At 37.8% G+C, this 18,547-nt stretch overlaps 1 protein-coding gene across 1 annotated transcript in view; it reads left to right on the top strand.

Moving 5' to 3' along the window:
• MRC1 (mannose receptor C-type 1) overlaps positions 1-15,751 on the top strand; it is a 97,645-nt gene extending 81,894 nt beyond the window's left edge. Inside the window, exons 23-30 of the mRNA XM_005564743.5 lie at positions 1,915-2,017; positions 5,720-5,952; positions 8,484-8,649; positions 9,365-9,514; positions 11,584-11,697; positions 12,231-12,395; positions 14,037-14,078; positions 14,803-15,751. Of these exons, the coding sequence (XP_005564800.3) occupies positions 1,915-2,017; positions 5,720-5,952; positions 8,484-8,649; positions 9,365-9,514; positions 11,584-11,697; positions 12,231-12,395; positions 14,037-14,078; positions 14,803-15,053 (1,224 nt within the window). The 3' untranslated portion in view covers positions 15,054-15,751. The remainder of the gene's footprint in view (positions 1-1,914; positions 2,018-5,719; positions 5,953-8,483; positions 8,650-9,364; positions 9,515-11,583; positions 11,698-12,230; positions 12,396-14,036; positions 14,079-14,802) is intronic.
• Positions 15,752-18,547: the final 2,796 nt, after the last annotated feature.

The raw sequence follows: 18,547 nt of genomic DNA on the forward strand, positions 1-18,547 counted from the left end.
TCTTGTGACCTCCATTTTCCAATGCATTTAAAAGAAGTTGTTGATTTTCAGCTTTTCTAGCCTTTTTCTTGCATTGTGGATGGGAGTGACAACTTCCAAACTCCTTATATATCAAACTAGAAACTTAAAGTCCTCAACATTTTCTTTAAGTGTACTCCTTTTATTTTTTTGCTTAAGTTTACTTTAAAAGAAAACTTCTTTTTAGGAGAAAGTGGAAAATTGATATAGTCACCATAAATAGAAGATAACTGGCCAGGTGCGGTGGCTCATGCCTGTAATCCCAGCACTTTGGGAGGCCGAGATGGGTAGTTCACGAGGTCAAGAGATCGAGACCATCCTGGCCAACATGGTGAAACCCCATCTCTACTAAAAGTACAAAAATTAGCTGGGCATGGCGGCACACACCTGTAGTCCCAGCTACTTGGGAGGCTGAGGCAGGAAAATTGCTTGAACCCAGGAGGCAGAGGTTGCAGTGAGCCAGGATTGCACCACTGCACTCCAGCCTGGCGAGAAAGCGAGACTCCATCTCAAAAACAAACAAACAAAAACAAACAAACAAAAAAAAATGAAGATAACTGTGAAAATAAACATAGTGAAATTTGGGGGCTCCAGCAAAAAAGTAAAATGATTTGACTAGGTCTCTTGTCTTTATTTCTGACTTCCCTCAGCCCCTCTCTCCCTTCTTCCTTCCCTCCCTTCTTCCCTCCCTCCCTTCCCTCCCTTCCCTCTCTCCCTCCCTCCCTCCCTCCCTCCCTCCCTCCCTCCCTCTCCCTTCCTTCCTTCCTTCCTTCCTTCCTTCCTTCCTTCCTTCCTTCCTTCCTTCCTTCCTTCCTTCCTTCCTTCCTTCCTTCCTTCCTTCCTTCCTTCCCAAGGTCTTGCTCTCTCAGCAAGGCTGGAGTGCAGTGGTATGGACATAGTTCACTGCAGCCTCAACCTCCCAGGCGCAAGTGATCCTCCCACCTCAGTCTCCTGAGTAGCTGAGACCACAGACATGCACCACCATGCCCAGCTAATTTTGTTTATTTTTTGTAGAGTTGAGGTCTCCCTATATTGCCCAGGCTGATCTCGAACTCCCAGGCTCACGCGATCTTCTCGCCTTGGCCTCTCAAAGTGCTGGGATTACAGTTGTGAGCCACTGCGCCTGGCCTTCTCTTACTTTACATGAGCAAAATACCATATTTCAAATTAAAGTTCAGATTGCATATTGAAATGGGGCAGGCAGCATGTGTTTCGCTCACCTCTACTCCAACAGGACCAGATATGAGGATTAGATGGAAATAATGGCATTTCAGGGAAAAAAAACCCAAAAAACAAAAATCTGAGATATATTTAGTACTTAAAGGAAAGAAGGATTTGGAATGGCAAACACATTCACAACCAAACAAATACAATATTGTTCCAGTCCTGGCATACTCCCCTGTAAGATTATAAATAAGATGTGAAACTTTCTGGCTATACCAGTCACATACTATGAATCTGTAATAATACTTTTATAAATTTAGCAATGAAATATATAGATTGTGCTCATTTCCCTTTAAAAAGATGTTGCCTACTTTTGCGTTTGGATACTAGTAGTGTGTATGGAGAAGATACTGCGTTCTCCTAGTTTCTTTGGTTTCTAAGTTTTGAAAGTGATTAATAAAAGGTCTGATAGCAAAATTTCTAAGGCCTGTCTCCAAAATTTATCCAAATCGGTTGGGTTTTCAATTCATATAGCGAGAGTTCAAATGCGGAGGATATGCATAGTAGGTACACTTGGGTAGAAAGTAATGATGGATTCAGCATATTTTAAATTAGGACAATCTTAAAATTTGGAAATCAGGGATAATGGAAGATTTTTTGCATATTAATGAATTGATTTCAATAGTCATTGATTCATGATTGTTTTCTTTTTCATTCTCCATAAATATACAGGCTGACTGTGTTGTTATTATTGGAGGTGCATCAAACGAAGCCGGAAAATGGATGGATGATACCTGTGACGGTAAACGAGGCTACATATGCCAGACACGATCTGGTAAGTTCTACCAAAACCTCACCTTCCTGAAGGAGCTGGGGTTTTTTTTCACTTTTTTTTTCTTTTTGTTTTTTTTTTAGACAGAGTCTCGCTCTGTTGCCCAGGCTGAAGTACAGTGGCATGAACTCAGATCACTGCAACTTCCGCCTCCTGGGTTCAAGCAATTCTTCTGCTTTGTAGCTGGGATTACAGGCACGCACCACCATGCCTGGCTAATTTTTGTATTTTTTGTAGAGATGGGGTTTTCCATGTTGCCCAGGCTCGTCTTGAACTCCTGACCTCAGGTGATCTGCCTGCCTCGGCCTCCCAAAGTGCTGTTACAGGAGTAAGCCACTGTGCCCAACCTCACTTATTTTATTTTATTTTATTTTATTTTATTTTAAGTACCGGGATATATGTACGGAGCATGCAGGTTTGTTGTATAGGTGTACATGTGCCATGGTGATTTGCCGCACCTATCAACCTATCACCTAGCCCCACATGCATTAGCTATTTGTCCTGATGAAGAGCTATGTTTTTAAATGTACTTTAAAATATATAATCATGGCTGGGCACTGTGACTCATGCCTGTAATCCCAGCACTTTTGAAGACTGAGGTGGGTGGATTGCTTGAGCCCCCGTGTTTGAGACCAGCCTGGGTAACCCAGTGAAATCCTATTTCTACAAAAAATACAAAAATTATTTTGTACTTTTACAAAATTATTTTCCTTTTCTAACTGGGACTATAGGTGTGGTGACTTGTGCCTGTAGTCCCAGCTACTTGGGAGGCTGAGGTGAGAGGATCACTTGAGCCAGAGAGGCTGAGACTACAGTGAACCATGATCATGCTACTCACTCCAGTCTGGGTGACAGAGTGAGACCCTGTCTCACAAAAATAAAATAAAAACAAAAACAAACAAATAAAATATATGATCATTCCCTTCCATAGCAACAGGTTTGATTGTTGCTTTAATCCATAGAAGCCTGTGACAGACAAAAAGGGTGATATTTTCTGTACTTAATTCAGGAATCTGCTTTCTTTCTTTTTTTTTTTTTTTTTAACCAGACAGTTTTGGGCAGACTAAACCTGTCACTAAAACTTTCTATTAGAAATTTGGGATATTTGCTTGCCTGTACCTTTTTAAAATGTCAGAATAGGAATACTTCCGTTTAATTCAGGTAATTTGAGAACTTTTGGCATAAAGCATCCTATATGCCTCATTATTTGTCCTGTATCTTGTGTGCCTTAAACATGTGGATATATGATCTGAGTTTCTTTTTTCATCTTAGAAAGCCAGAATATGGTTAAATGAAAATAACACAATATGCAGATATTTGCTGTCAATTAAGATGTTGTTTAAATACATTTTCGTTTCTAGAGAAACTAGAATAAAAATGCCTAGTTGACAGGGAAGGTGAGCCCCAAAACTGGGGCTTAGCCCAGAAGGGTTCTTGGCTTCACTCAGGAAGGAATTTAAGGGCGAGCTGGTGGTGTTGACAACTTTTATTAAAGAAACAGTGCACAGCAGCAGCAGACATACTGCTTCTTGTGGAGCAGAGCTTATGCCATAGACATTAAGTTCTGCACTCATATTTATACCCACTTTTAATTACATCCAAATTTTTGGAAAAGGAATGTTAACTTCTGAGGGCTGCCACAGCAGTGGTGGGTGTGCCTTATGGAGAGGTTTCAGCCAGTCTTCAATCTGGTCTGGAGCGAGTCCTGCCTCCTACCTCATAGCTACACAAAAAGGTCAGAAATTTAAAAATAGATTAGACAAGAGGGTTGAAGGTGGGGAGGGCTGCTGTCATCCTGAGTAGAGAGTTCTTAAAGGATGGGTTTGAGTTGGAAGGTCCTTATTCTCCCAGACCTAATGAATTTTTCTATACTATTTAGGAAATCAGGGAAGTAATGTCAACTCATGACAATAATTGAAAACCATCTAAGATATTTTCAGATGGTTGAGAAGTACTCCAGAAATCCTAACCTTTTCTTAATCCAAAAGCCATCCCAGTGCATGTCATTTTTCTCCCTATACTACACTCTATAGCACCAGAATCTTAGGTCACCAGTAATACCAAAGCATACCATCTTTGCCTCTGTTCTTTGGGCCAAGAGGGGACACTCCTTCCAGAAGTGAATGGTGATTCACACACTTATTTTAAAATCTTCTCTTTCTTTTCCTTATACACATACATGACAGAATATGTTGCCACAAATAAAAATTGCTTGCAAATTTTCAATGACTTAAGGAAAGATTCACAGTATTAAAGTGAAAAAAGGTAGCATATAAACTTTTATAAACTATAAATTATCACCAAGTGTGGTGGCTCATGCCTGTAATTCTAGCACTTTGAGAGGCTGAGGCAGGAGGGTTGCTTGAGGACGGGAGTTCAAGATCAGCCTGGGTAATAGAACAAGACCCTGACTCTAAAATAAAATAAAATGAAATGAAATGAAACATAGAAGTTGGCACTTCTGTAGTGCAGGACAAGGCCGATGGCAGGTCATGAGGCATAAAATGGGACACGTTGGAGAATTGGCCAGGATACACACTGGTAAGCCAGAATATCTAGATCCCTAGACCAGAGAAAAGAACCAGATTCAAATATTTTAGGTTTTGCAGGACATACAGTCTCTACTGCAAATACTCAACTCTGCTGTGGTCACAGATGGTCACAGGCAATACATAAACGAATGAATGTGGCCGTGTTCCAGTAAGACTTTATTTATGGACACAAATTTGAATTTCATGTAATATTTACACGTCATGAAATATTATTATTCTTTGATTCGCCTCTATCCCCAACCATTTAAAAAACTTTTGTAGCTCATAGGATACAAAGACAGACAACACATCAGATTTCATCCTCTGGCTGTTATTTGCTGACTTCTAAGGCATCAGTTAAGACAGGCAGAAACAAGCTCTTTTGGGGGTCTTGACACGGAGTGGCTCAGAGTTCAGGGGGCACAATGCAGTGATTAGAAACACATGCTAGGAGCTTGAAGACAAAAGATCAGAAAGCTGAAGCGATTTGTCTTGTAGGGGCTCTAACCCCTAGGCCAGTTTGGATAAGATTATGGGAGGCTTTACCCCTAGGCGAAGGGCATAGAAAATCATCAAGAGTAAAGCTTGATCCTGAGATCAAGGTTAAACAAGCCAGGGATTTGTGTATGGCTTCATTCCTGAACCTAAACCCGTCACCCGAAGGTGCATTACTCAAAAGCGAAGTCAAACAGATACAAACTCATGGATCAAGTAGAAAAAATGAGGGAGGAAGAGAAAGACTTTTCTTGACCTTGACTTTTAACCTACATGGAAAAATAAAGATTAACAATGACGCAGTCATCTATGTTCTTTAATTTGTGGGATTAAACTACGACATTTCTTTCATCAAGATACTAGATTGGATTGAATTTGTCATATGTTTTGTTTGTTAGTTTAGAAACTTGATCATATATTTGCCTTAATATTCTAAATATAGTTTGGAATTAATTTAATTTGATCGGGGATACTGATGAAAAAATGTTTGTTTTCTAGTGTGAAATGGCTTATAAAATAGCTAATAACATTTATAGCTAATAATAAACATTCTAATAGCTAAATGTTTGAAGTTATGCTATTTTGCTTATTTTTTGATAGATGAGATCCACTTGTCATTACTGATAGGGCTCAATTACTGTTTATTGATAATGCTAATGAAAATAATGTTTTTATCTAGATCCTTCCTTGACTAATCCTCCAGCAACAATTCAAACAGATGGCTTTATTAAATATGGCAAAAGCAGCTATTCACTCATGAGACAAAAATTTCAATGGCATGAAGCAGAGATATACTGCAAGCTTCACAATTCCCTTATAGCTAGCATTCTGGATCCCTACAGTAATGCATTTGCGTGGCTGCAGATGGAAACATCTAATGAACGTGTGTGGATTGCCCTGAACAGTAACTTGGTAAGATGCTGGAAATATGTGCAACTTGACATGATCAGTAAATTATGGTTGAATATGATTCTCTTTCTGTTTGTTCTGTTGAATACTCGTCATGTGTAAGAGACTGTGCTAGGCCACGTGAATGATACTAACGTCAACAAGATCCAATCTTTCAGGGATGTGATGCCTTTAAGAATCTGGCAAGCTGGTGATGTGTGTCAGAAATCAAAGTAAGAATTATCTGACGAATGTTAACTCTCCTATTGCATTAGTCTATAAAAATTATATTCGAAATCTCAACAGTTTAATTTATTCACTTATTGCTTCCAAGGTTATGACTATAACTATGGCATGAGAATTAAGAAAGCAGGTTAGGGACACAGTTGCCAGTGATGGGGACACTTTTTATTTTTTGTGGCAAGACATTCTAGACTTGTTGTAGGTTCTGAGGTTGTGGAGCTCCCATCCATTTGTGAGAAATATTTCATTGCAGTCCGTTCCTTGTATTCCATAATAGACAAAGTTTGGACAAAACTAGGGATGAAGCACAAAACTAAGAATGCTGACAGAGTTGCCAAATTATTCCTAAAAGGAGTTGTCTCTGATGCCTGGTCATCCATCTATCCTCCCTCTATTCATCCTTCTAGCTAGCCAACCAGCAAGCTTCCTAGTAGAAGACGTATCAAAGAGAGGCATATAGAAAGTGTCATGAGAAGAGAGAAAAGGAACCAGTTGGGCTAGTGGGGAGGACCAAGAAGGTTCGTCAGAAAAAGTCAAAGTTTATAGATACAGTCTAGGATGGTAGAACATAAGGAAGGAATATCAAGAAGGGGGAAAAAAATAGGAGATAAACTGGAGAGTAGATGAGTGTCAGATGTTATAGAGCTTCCAAGGCCATGATGCAGAGAGAGAAATTTGCAATTTATACAATGAGTATCTCCTAAGTAGGGAAGTGTATATTTAAAAGTAAGTAGTTCCAGAATGATTTCTGTGATTAAACTTAGGCAAGACATTTTTATGTCCCTGTTGACTAAGTTTTTATAATTAAGTCATTTGATAAGTCATTTGTTTTCTTCTCACAGACATGTTCACAATTCTCTTATGAGTTTAAAGTGAGCTTTTATTTTTTGAAAGCTTAGTTTTTCATTATAGCAATATTTATCACTACAACAGTATTACCTTCCTTATGTCTATAGAGTTAATGATTATACAAGCATTATTTGATTAAACATGGTATAATACTACAAAATTCTAATTTGAGATAACACATACTTCTAATTTTTGTCACTGGATTTTTGGCAATTGGCTTGGTAAATTAAATAATGCAGTCAAAAGGGTGATAATTGCTTGAATCTTTGAAAAATTCAGCTACCTCTGATTAATGTTATCTATCATCTATTCTTAGACAATACCTGTAAAATCTCTATTAGACTATTAAAAGGATATTATTGATAAATAATATGTTTGATGTTTATCAATATTTTGTATGTGATCATAAATTTGTTTCACTAAATTTAATAAGAAATGGACTGTGCAGGCTGGGCACAGTGGCTCACGCCTGTAATCCCAGCACTTTGGGAGGCCGAGGCAGGCGGATCCCCTGAGTTCAGGAGTTCGAGACCAGCCTGACCAACATGGTGAAAACCCGTCTCTACTAAAAAATACAAAAATTAGCCAGGTTTAGTGGCAGACCCCTTAATCCCAGCTACTTGGGAGGCAGAGGCAGGAGAATCATTTGAAACCGGGAGGTGGAGGTTGCAGTGAGCCTAGATCGAGCCATTGCACTCAAGCCTGGGGGACAAGAGTGAGACTTCTCTGAAAAAAAATTTAAAAAAAGGAGAAGAAAGAAAGAAGAAAGGAAGGAAGAAAAAGACAGACAGAAAGAAAGAGACTGTGCAAGTAGACTAAAACGATTGACTTTTTACATCATATATATATGATGTCATATAGCTGAAAGACCACCTCACTAGAATATAGCTGAAAGACCATCTCACTAGAATATAGCTGAAAGACTGCCTCACTAGACATCAAGAGACCAAGGCTTCTCTCTTCCATACCCATATGACCTTAGCTAAGCCATTTACCATTGGTGCTGTTTCAACAGCAGAATAACGAGAAGATATGAAGAGATTAGTATTTCTCTCAGGGGACCATGAATTTAATGAAAATTACTTAATTTTTATTATAATTTCAGTAATCATATAAGAACTATCTTATTCTTTGTGAAGATAAAACTTTTCTTTTGCCCTGAAAACCTGCAAACAAAGAGAGTTTCATGGAATAAGAGATATATATTTTTTGTCAGTATTTTTTGAAATTACTTCCAAGGATGTATTCCTGGGGATCTCTAAGAAATAACTGTTTCTAAGAAACGCTGCATTTACTGAATTTGAGTGGACAGAAATGATTTATAGTGTTCTTTTTATTCTCAAACGTTCCAGGTTCTATGTCAAATCACAGTCTTAAATATACTTTGTATTCTTGGATTGGTTCTTTTAGTGTTTTCTAAGTGAAGCAAGGCTGCGTGTTCATGCTTGTTTTTGTTGTTGCAGACTGATAGTCAGTACACCTGGACTGATAAGTGGAGGGTGAGGTACACTAACTGGGCTGCTGATGAGCCTAAATTGAAATCAGCATGTGCTTATCTGGATCTCGATGGCTACTGGAAGACAGCATATTGCAATGAAAGTTTTTACTTTCTCTGCAAAAGATCAGATGGTAATTGAATATGTAAAAACAATCAGGGGATCTGAAATTTTCTGAATAAGCTACTACTTACCACTGTTGATATTATTAAACAGTAATGTATCTTGGATAGCTAAGAATAATATAAAACATACTGCCTCACTTAACAAAAGACTATCTTTATAAACCAATATACGTAGATCAAAATAATGGAGATAAACATTTCCCCAGGAAATTTTGCTTACATTTGATATTGACAACACATCTATATCAAAGAAATTTTACCAGAATACATGTAGATTCATTACAGTCAATGATGGACACCATACTAGAATTCTAAATATAGCATTTAGTTATATCCCAGGTGCTACTAATAGCTAAGAAAGGGTTATAGGGATTAGGATCCCAGAAAAGGAAAACAGGGACTTAAAAAAGGAAGTCACTTTACAAATTACTTTGTGGTGACTTTTAAAACATTTATCTTTGTAGGTATCTATGGATGTGTTGTCTTAACGATGAGTGTAATTGACTGCCACTATACTGTAGCACATTCTATTGAAATATATTCAAAGTGGAAAAATTGATAAAAAGAAACCCAGTAATAAATATGGTGATCCGAATGATAATCATTGGAAGATTTTTTAAAAAATAATGATCAATGATCAATTGTTGTAGCTGCTAATATATGATGCTACATACTACAGGAACTTCAGGTTTTGCTTTGTTTAAAATGTGTTTTTATTAACAGAAATCCCTGCTACTGAACCCCCACAACTGCCTGGCAGATGTCCGGAGTCAGATCACACGGCCTGGATTCCTTTCCATGGTCACTGTTACTATATTGAGTCCTCATATACAAGAAACTGGGGCCAAGCTTCTCTGGAATGTCTTCGAATGGGTGAGTGCCACATTTCCTGAAGGAAAACGCTGTAACCATCTATTCTGGGCTCCATTGACACTATACATGAAATATATGAAGAATGTAAAAATACCTGTTTATACTTTTAATGATGTATTTTATAACAGAATGGCCAATATCATGCTTCCCAAATGTGATCTCTAAGTTTGTAGCCTCAAATTTTAAAGAATTTAGAGAATTCAGGTAGAAAACAGCATGTTCTAAATGGTTTCTTCCTTTCAGACTTCATGTTCTAAATTGTTAGGATTCTCATTCTCAGTTATTCCAAGCGTTGTACTCACCTCTTATCACTGATAAGCTGAAGTTTTACGAGTGCCCAGGAACCATTTTGTTTTACCATTAATAGAAAAGTATTTCTATTTAGTTATTGTTTTGTGAAGACAAATAAAACAAAACTCAAATAGACACTACAAAGATGAATGATTTTTCCCCCGAAGTAAAAAATGTCAAATAAAGTTTATTTTTAGGGTATATTTAAAAGTCAGTTAAATCCCATTAAATATTTTACTGAATTATTTTTACTTCATGTTTTTAATGCCCTCACTCAAGAGTTCTTCATCCAACAGTGATATGCACAGGTTATAGCCTCATATCCTCCAGGTTCTTTCGAAAGTCAACATTTCTCATGATGCCACCTGATGCCATCTTTGAACTTTTGTAATTAAAAAAATGTTTTTCTTCATATCGCTAAGTATTTTTTTGAAAAAAAAGTAGGAACTTTGTTTTCCATTTTAGGTGACTCTTTTCTGGTAAATAAAATGAATGCTTCTCATTCTCATTCTCAAAATGTGAGTCACAAATATTTTGAAATGGCTAATGTTTGTGAAATATATTTAATAATGGATTATGTAATCATGCAGTGAAAACAAGGCGACAATTCAGAACTCAGTAATATGGGATGTAGGCATATGGTTAGGTGCGGACCCTCAAGGTTCAGAAAGCCTGGGTCATAGCATGAGCTTCCCTCTGCTAGTGCTAGGATCTTGGCAGATTACTCATCCTCTGTGCTTTAGTTTCCTTATCTATAAAATGGGGCAAAGATGGTACATATTTAACGAAGTGATTGTAAAAATTTAATGGGTTAATGCTCGTAAAGTCCAAAGCAAAATGTTCGGCATGAAACACTTAAAAGATATTAGTTATTATTAAAAAGCTAGAGATTTTTACTCTAAAATTTAATGTTCACAATGTAATGTGGGTTGTCACCTCCATAGCCATCTAACTGGTCTTCCTGTTTTATCTCCTTGCTTTGACTGGTCCTGTACACAACAGCTGGATTCTAATAATAGCTAATATAGGACCATTCTTAAGTGGAGAATCTAACTGTTATGTATAGGACCAATCAAAGCAAGACGATGGGTTATTGCATCATTCAGCTGCCTGAAAAAAAACTAAGTGTTCTTTATCACCACATTGCCCTTAATACCAACCTCCAGCCTTCTGTAATGCGACCTAACTCATGTCTTTTTTTTTGGGGGGGGTGGTGGGGCCGATGGACCAGATTGGTGCCACACTCCAGTCAAACCAAGTTCTCTCTGTTCCTGATGCTTCCCTTCCTCTTTGTCTTTCCTCTTATCACCTCTTTTTCCTGGAATTATTTTCTATCCTTTTTACTTGAAATCTTGTTCTTCTCTCTACTGAAATTCTGTTTCCTCTATCCTCCCTTTTAGCTGCTTCACCAAGAATGAATATTGACATGTCCATAGCATATGACACTTAATTCCCCTTCTATAATATTTCTTTGTACTCTTATTACTGGCCACTGAACCATAACTTTTGTAAGACATATTCTACATCCTACTAATCTTTGAATATCCTGCAGGAACTAGTTCAGTGCTTGTACTCAAATGATGCTAATGATGCTTAAAAACATATTTCAGAATGAAAACTAAAATTCTGAGAAGACAAACATCTGCCCTTTGAAATTCTTCCCCTTACGTGCAGATGTTAGACTGATTTTTGTTGCTCTTAATAGCAGTGCTGTTTACAAAAATATTTTCAGCTACTTAAATGTGCAGCTATTGCATTTATCCTTTTATGCTTTCCAGGTTCCTCTCTGGTTTCCATTGAAAGTGCTGCAGAATCCAGTTTTCTGTCATATCGGGTTGAGCCACTTAAAAGTAAAACCAATTTTTGGATAGGATTGTTCAGAAATGTTGAAGGTAATGTTTGCAGCATGCTTATTTAATCACAAATATTGTAAAATGTTATATGTAAAACAAGATTTCGTTTCCAAAATGTGTTGCCTCAAAAATGATTAATTCATGAAGAATTTGAAAATTCAAACTCATATTTTTATTTAAGAACTGAAACTTAAAATGACTTTCATATCATGCTATCCTCAAAGTTGCTAATTAAAAAATGTCTTTTGTAGCTGAGATAGTTTCAGAAGCTTTGAAAAGCATTTTCTATGTTTTCATGGGGCCAGGAAAAAAATGCTAAGGAAAGGATAAGTATAAATATTTGTACTAATTAGAAATACATTTTTAACTAAAGCTATATAGTAAACCTATTCTTTTTGGTTTCCTTCCCTGTAATAATTAGTCATTATAGTCTCGCCTGTTAAGTCTGGTTATAAATGACTGTTGATTCTAGTATAAAAGAATATGCTTAGAAATTTGCATAAATTGGCTGAACTTATTTTAAGACGGGTTATATTTAACTTTTGTCTTTATTCGTTTTATCTGATGATCAGGAATGTGGCTGTGGATAAATAATAGTCCAGTCTCCTTTGTCAACTGGAACACAGGAGATCCCTCCGGTGAACGGAACGATTGTGTAGCTTTACATGCATCTTCTGGGTTTTGGAGTAATATTCACTGTTCTTCCTACAAAGGATATATTTGTAAAAGACCAAAAAGTAAGTAAGAAGTTCATTGCATGGTGCAAATCACTGCCATTTCTTTCAAATGGTAAGATATCAGGTATGGAATCATAATGCGATTATGAGGCCATTGCAAGCTCTCTCTTTTCATCCGTGAAAAATCCATTCTGCCATTGCAGTTCATTACTGTTTGCAGCTCTGCGTGATTGAGAGACACTCTCTGTCTGCTTAACTGTTGTAATGATTTTTGCTTATCAATGCATTTGTAATGGGATATCTGAAGGATTTGCCAAGCTGAAAACAGTCAGGAGAGCTCATCTGCAAAGCCTTACTGCTTGAGGGAAAAGGTGGTAAAGCCAGTACCAGCCCAAACCAGAGGAGACCAAGGTTCTGGAGAGGGATCAGAATTGATTGTGGAATGAGTCATGTCAGACTAATTCAGTCTCCTTTTAAGATGGAAAGCGAGACCGTGAAAGGAACGGACCGGGGAATTGATAGTGTTGAGTGCTCACAAGGTACCTCTATTTGGAATTTAAAATTATTTCGTTGCCATGCCATGTCGCATAATATCCCTCCCAATAAATTACTGATTAGATAGTAGAGTTGTTTTTTTGTTTGTTTGTTTTTTTTTTTTTTTTGAGACAGAGTCTTGCTCTGTCGCCAGGCTGGAGGGCCTTGGTGCTATCTCAGCTCACTGCAACCTCTGCCTCCTGGGTTCAAGTGATTCTCCTGCCTCAGCCTCCCGAGTAGCTGGGATTACAGGAGCACACTACCATGCCCAGCTAATTTTTGTATTTTTAGTAGAGATGGGGTAGAGTTTACCATTTTAAAATTTGGCAGGTCTTTAACCTTCTCTAACTGTTCTAAGACACACCACACTCTCTGGTGCAATGTTGGAGTTGTTTTGTTTTTGTTTTTGTTTTTTTGTTTGTTTGTTTTTTGTTTTTGTTTTTGAGACAGAGTCTCGCCCTGTTGCCCACTCTGGAGTGCAGTGGCACAATCTCTGCTCACTGCAGCCTCCACCTCCTGGGTTCAAGCAATTCTCCTGCCTGAGCCTCCCAAGTAGCTGGGATTACAGGTGCACGCCACCACGCCCAGCTAAGTTTTGTATTTTTAATAGAGACGGGGTTTCACTATGTTGGCCAGGCTGGTCTCCAACTCCTGACCTCAGGTGATCCGCCCTCCTCGGCTTCCCAAAGTGCTGGGATTACAGGCATGAGCCACCGCTCCAGACCTGGAGTCTTATTTTACTTTTCATTCAAATGCTTTGTAACATCTTAGGCTTCAGCGGGCTAATTTCAAAACCCCTAGCCTTGAATATTTTAATTATGGGTAGATTGGTAGATTTTAAGGGTGAGTATCATTGGCTCAAATGCAACTTGGAGAATCACATTTCCAGATCTTCTAATATACTCAAACTCACCATACAGCCATAGGAGACTGCTATAGGTTAGACAGACAGAGAGATAGATAGATGATTGATAGGTAGACACATAGATAAAGATACAGATTTTTTTCTACCTGTATTTTTATATCTATCATATCAGAATATCATATATCATGTCAAGCACAGATCACATGTGGAGGATTCCATGTATTTGTGAGCCAATAATATTTGCTATCTACCTGCAATTATTCTGGGTTTTTATAAATATTTATTTATTTTTTTATACACAGTTATTGATGCTAAACCTACTCATGAATTACTTACAACAAAAGGTAAGGCCACTGCAAAATTTCAAGTTCTGTATTAGTAATACATTTGGACTGTTTGTTCTGAAAGGCATAATAGTAATCCCTTCCAACTCCCCTGCTCTCTCAGTAGAATTTGCCTTGAACCCATGGAAGAAATTTCTCTTAAAAATCTCTGTGGGTTTTTTTTCTTTTATTAGAATTTTTTTGTTTTAATTTTTATAGACTACTTGAATTAGGTAACTGATCCCATTTCACTCATTTTATTGACTGCTTAAAAAAAACTGAAAGTGAGATTTATGGCTTTCCTGTAACCTCCTTATTAACGTCATGAGTGCTATTTGTTTACTAATTACATCCATGAGTTCAAGTTTTCAGTATTCTTATTTTCTTTTTCTCTTCATTTTTCATTTTCTTTTAATATCATTACTAATCTATTTATCTTCTTATACCATATATTTAACAGCCTTAAATTATTTTGAAATAAGGTATATATATTTTAATATATTGATGAGCTAGCACACTGCTACATAGACAGATGGATTATTCTTGCAACTGAATAATCATCTTACTATTCTGAATAATCCTCTATACCAAAGGGACTCTTGTTTTCACATCTTTCGTTTCTGTTTGACAAATGTCACTTGAAAGAATATTTATGCCTTTTAGTTTTTCAACAAGCAAAGTTCTGCATAGCATTCAACCCTCTGCTTCCCTCCACCTTTTCCGCAATGATTTTATTTATTTATAGCTGACACAAGGAAGATGGACCCTTCCAAACCGTCTTCCAGTGTGGCTGGAGTAGTCATCATTGTGATCCTCCTGATTTTAACGGGTGCTGGCCTTGCTGCCTATTTCTTTTATAAGAAAAGACGTGTGCACCTACCTCAAGAGGGCGCCTTTGAAAACACTCTGTATTTCAATAGTCAGTCAAGCCCAGGAACTAGTGATATGAAAGATCTCGTGGGCAACATTGAACAGAATGAACACGCAGTCATCTAGTACCTCAATGCGATTCTGAGATATTTGAATGTCATAAAATTGTAACTGAAATTAAAAATTTTTAGTTCGATGTGATTGTTTTCTTTAAAATGAGTACTGAATTGTACTGTTCTGTCCTTTTTTTCTTTGCCTAATTGAAGAAATAATTGCTTGTTTTCTAGCCTGGCAAGATATTCTCATAAAAGAGGGATAATAATGCTGATTACTACCTTTTAAAATATCTTAGATAAACGCACAGCACCACAATACCAACATCTAGGCACTAGTGATGTGTAGCTGATGTCAGCTTCACGTGGATTTTAAGCACTCTAGAAACGATGAGGCTTCTTGGCATATTTTAAGGAGCTCTGAAAATGTGTTACCTATTCAATTGTTACTCGGCAAGTAGAAGACCATTTGAAAAATCAGGTACAAATATCCTCAGGTGGCATAAAAATGTAGTCAGTTTTCTCTTTTACCAGTTTTTATTTCTACTCCAATTATTTAGAACTTTATTTGTACATGTGCAGAAAAATAAGGCAGCTGAGAATCTTGTTTCCCCCAAGAGTTTTACAGGCTGAGTATTGCAAATGTGTTCTTTGTCCTGTTATATGTATATCAGGAATACAAGGATGTGAAATAAAAATGTAAATTTGCATAACTGGATGTACTTAGATAATGTGAAATAAACATTAAAGACAAGGTCTATTTTTAATAGATTTGCATTTTGGTGATCTTAGTATAAATTTGCTTTTAAATGAGATGTATTTATCCACTCACTTTACACTTTAACTTGACGCTTATGATATTACTTGTAGAGAAATTCTTTAAATGAAACTCATGAACTATTTTGAAAAGGAGTGTTGCTAAAATGCTGTGTGTAAAATGAATTTTTTACCATAATGATTTTGCCAGATCTTCCCCATAACATGGACTCAATCAGAATTCAACGATCAAAGCCACTAATACTATTGCAAATCAGAATTCAGAATATCCTTTTCTCCCTTTAATGATTTCTTTTCACTTAACAATTTTGCCTTAAAGTTTGAGGTGTATTGTGAAATATTTGTGAGGTTTTACATCTGTATTAGTCAATTTTCATACTGCTGATAAAGACATACCCAAGACTGGGTTAATTTATAAAAAAAGAGGTTTAATGGACTCACAGTTCCACGGGGCTGGAGAGGCCTCATAATCATGGTGGAAGGCAAAAGGCACATCTTACATGGTGGCAGACAAGAGAGAAAAATGAGAGCCAAGCAAAAGGGGTTCCCCTCATAAAACCATCAGATCTCATGAGACTTATTCTCTACCACAAGAACGGTATGGGGGAAACTGTCCCCGTGATTCAATTATCTCCCACTGGGTCCCTCCCACAACACATGGGGATTATGAGAGCTACAATTCAAGATGAGTTTTGGGTGGGTACACAGTCAAACCATATCAGTGTCTCGCACAGGTACCACACTGCCAGCTCACCTTCACTTTTTTATGAGATTGCCCACGAGCAGAAGTCTTTACCTGGAATCACTGGATGGGACTCCTTGGATGGCATTAAGGGATCTAGGAAGGCCCCCAAATTGCAGGGCAAAATGTCATGTTTGTTTTGTGCCTTTATTTTTCTGGAAAGAAAACAGCTAGATTCTCAAGAAAGTCAATCATTCAAAAAAGAATAAGAAATGGCATAGTATTTGGGATAGGGTGGAGTTTCCAATACTCCAACTTAGAAACAAATAGGAAGTAAGAAGTAGGCTGAGTGCAGTGGCTCACACCTGTAATCCCAGCACTTTGGGAGGCCGAGGCGGGCGGATTGCCTGAGGTCAGAAGTTCAAGACCAGCCTGGCCAACATGGTGAAAACCCATCTCTACTTAAAATACAAAAATTAGCCGGGCATGGTATTGGGCTCCTGTAATCCCAGCTACTCAGGAGGCTGAGGCAGGAGTATCACTTGAACCTGGGGGGCAGAGGTTGCAGTGAGCCGAGATTGCGCCACTGCACTCCAGCCTGAGCAAAAAGAGTGAGAATCTGTCTCAAAAACAAAACGAAAAAAAGTAAGTGGGCAACTGTTGGAAAGGTTTCTGAGCACAAACAACTCCTTTCAACACCTCAAATAATAGCAATCAAGTTGCTTTTCATTTTCTTGATAAGAACAAAGCAAGTTCGACTTGAAGAAGTTCCAATAGAAGCAGTGGCTGCAGTGTCAAAGCAGTATGTGGTGAATTACGCTAAGGCAATCCCTTTCCTTCTGTCTGTCTAGCTAGCTAACTATCTAATTTTTTCCCCTCAAAGATAAAAGACAGAAATATGGAATGAGAAGAAATGCTTGAGTGAGTATGGTTTACAAATTCTTTACACAAATCTTTTTCATTATAATTCAGAGCTGCAGTTTCACAGAAAATATTTTGGACTCCGTGCAACATATATCTCAGACTAAATGTCTTATTTCAGAAAACAGTCTGTGTTTGACAGGGTTGCTGAGTATTGTATTTCACACTCTCACATTATCCACCCAAACACATACTCAACGAGATAAGTTGTGTGTATCTCTTTAGTACTGTACTAAAATAGCAAGGATATTTTTTGGTGGAGCCGGGAGGAGGTATTGGGTAGAGAAGAGCAGTTTCCGTGTTGTTCATTTATTCATTTGTTTTTGGTTTAGGTGGTTGTAGTTTATGTGATTGCACTTGCTTGAGGTTTTCATCAGGGTTCAGGAGCTGGAAGATTCTTAAGGCTGTTTTTTCCCAGTTGGACTCAGACAGTGTGGATTGTGTGTAAGCTGAACTCTGAAAATAATGGAGATGTCAGTACCGACTGGTGGACACATGACGCATCCATTTCTCCGTATTCACTCCTGCATCCATTTATCCCTTTATTCATTTTTTCATTACATATTTCTTGAGCATCTAATACATGTGCCAGACATTGCACTCACCCCTGTATGTTCAGATATAGGTAAGAAGCAGGGTCCATCCACATAGTGCAGTCTAGTGGCCATCCAGACCGTTTAATAACCATATGGCAGATGCATTGGTAGAATGTGCTTAAGGTATTAATGGAGCAGCAAGAAATGTAGAGATGGCTATTGGCAGGGGCAGAACCAGGTTTTGTGTGGCCTGGAGATGTTGCTCTTGAGGGCCCTCTTTAAGAAAAGGGCTAGATGTGGTGGCTCATGCCTGCAATCTCAGATCTTTGGAAGTCTGAGGCAGGAGGATCGCTTGAGGCCAGGAGGTCAAGACCAGCCTTGGCAGCATAGTGAGAATCTGTCACTACAAAAAACTTTTAAAAAGCTAGTCGGGCATGGTGGCAAGTGCCTGTAGTCCTGGCTACTTAGGAGGCTGAGGTAGGAGGATCCCTTGAGCCCAGGAGTTCAAAGCTGCAGTGAGCTGTGATCACACCACTGCACTCCAGCCTGGGCCACAGAGTGGGACCCTGTCTCTGAAAAAAACAAAAACAAAAACAAAACAAAGAAAAAGAATATTAAAAAATAGGTACAAAAGTGAAAATGTATTCAGAA

This window comes from Macaca fascicularis, chromosome 9 (genome assembly GCF_037993035.2).
Source record: "Macaca fascicularis isolate 582-1 chromosome 9, T2T-MFA8v1.1".
Classification (NCBI taxonomy): Eukaryota; Metazoa; Chordata; class Mammalia; order Primates; family Cercopithecidae; genus Macaca; species Macaca fascicularis.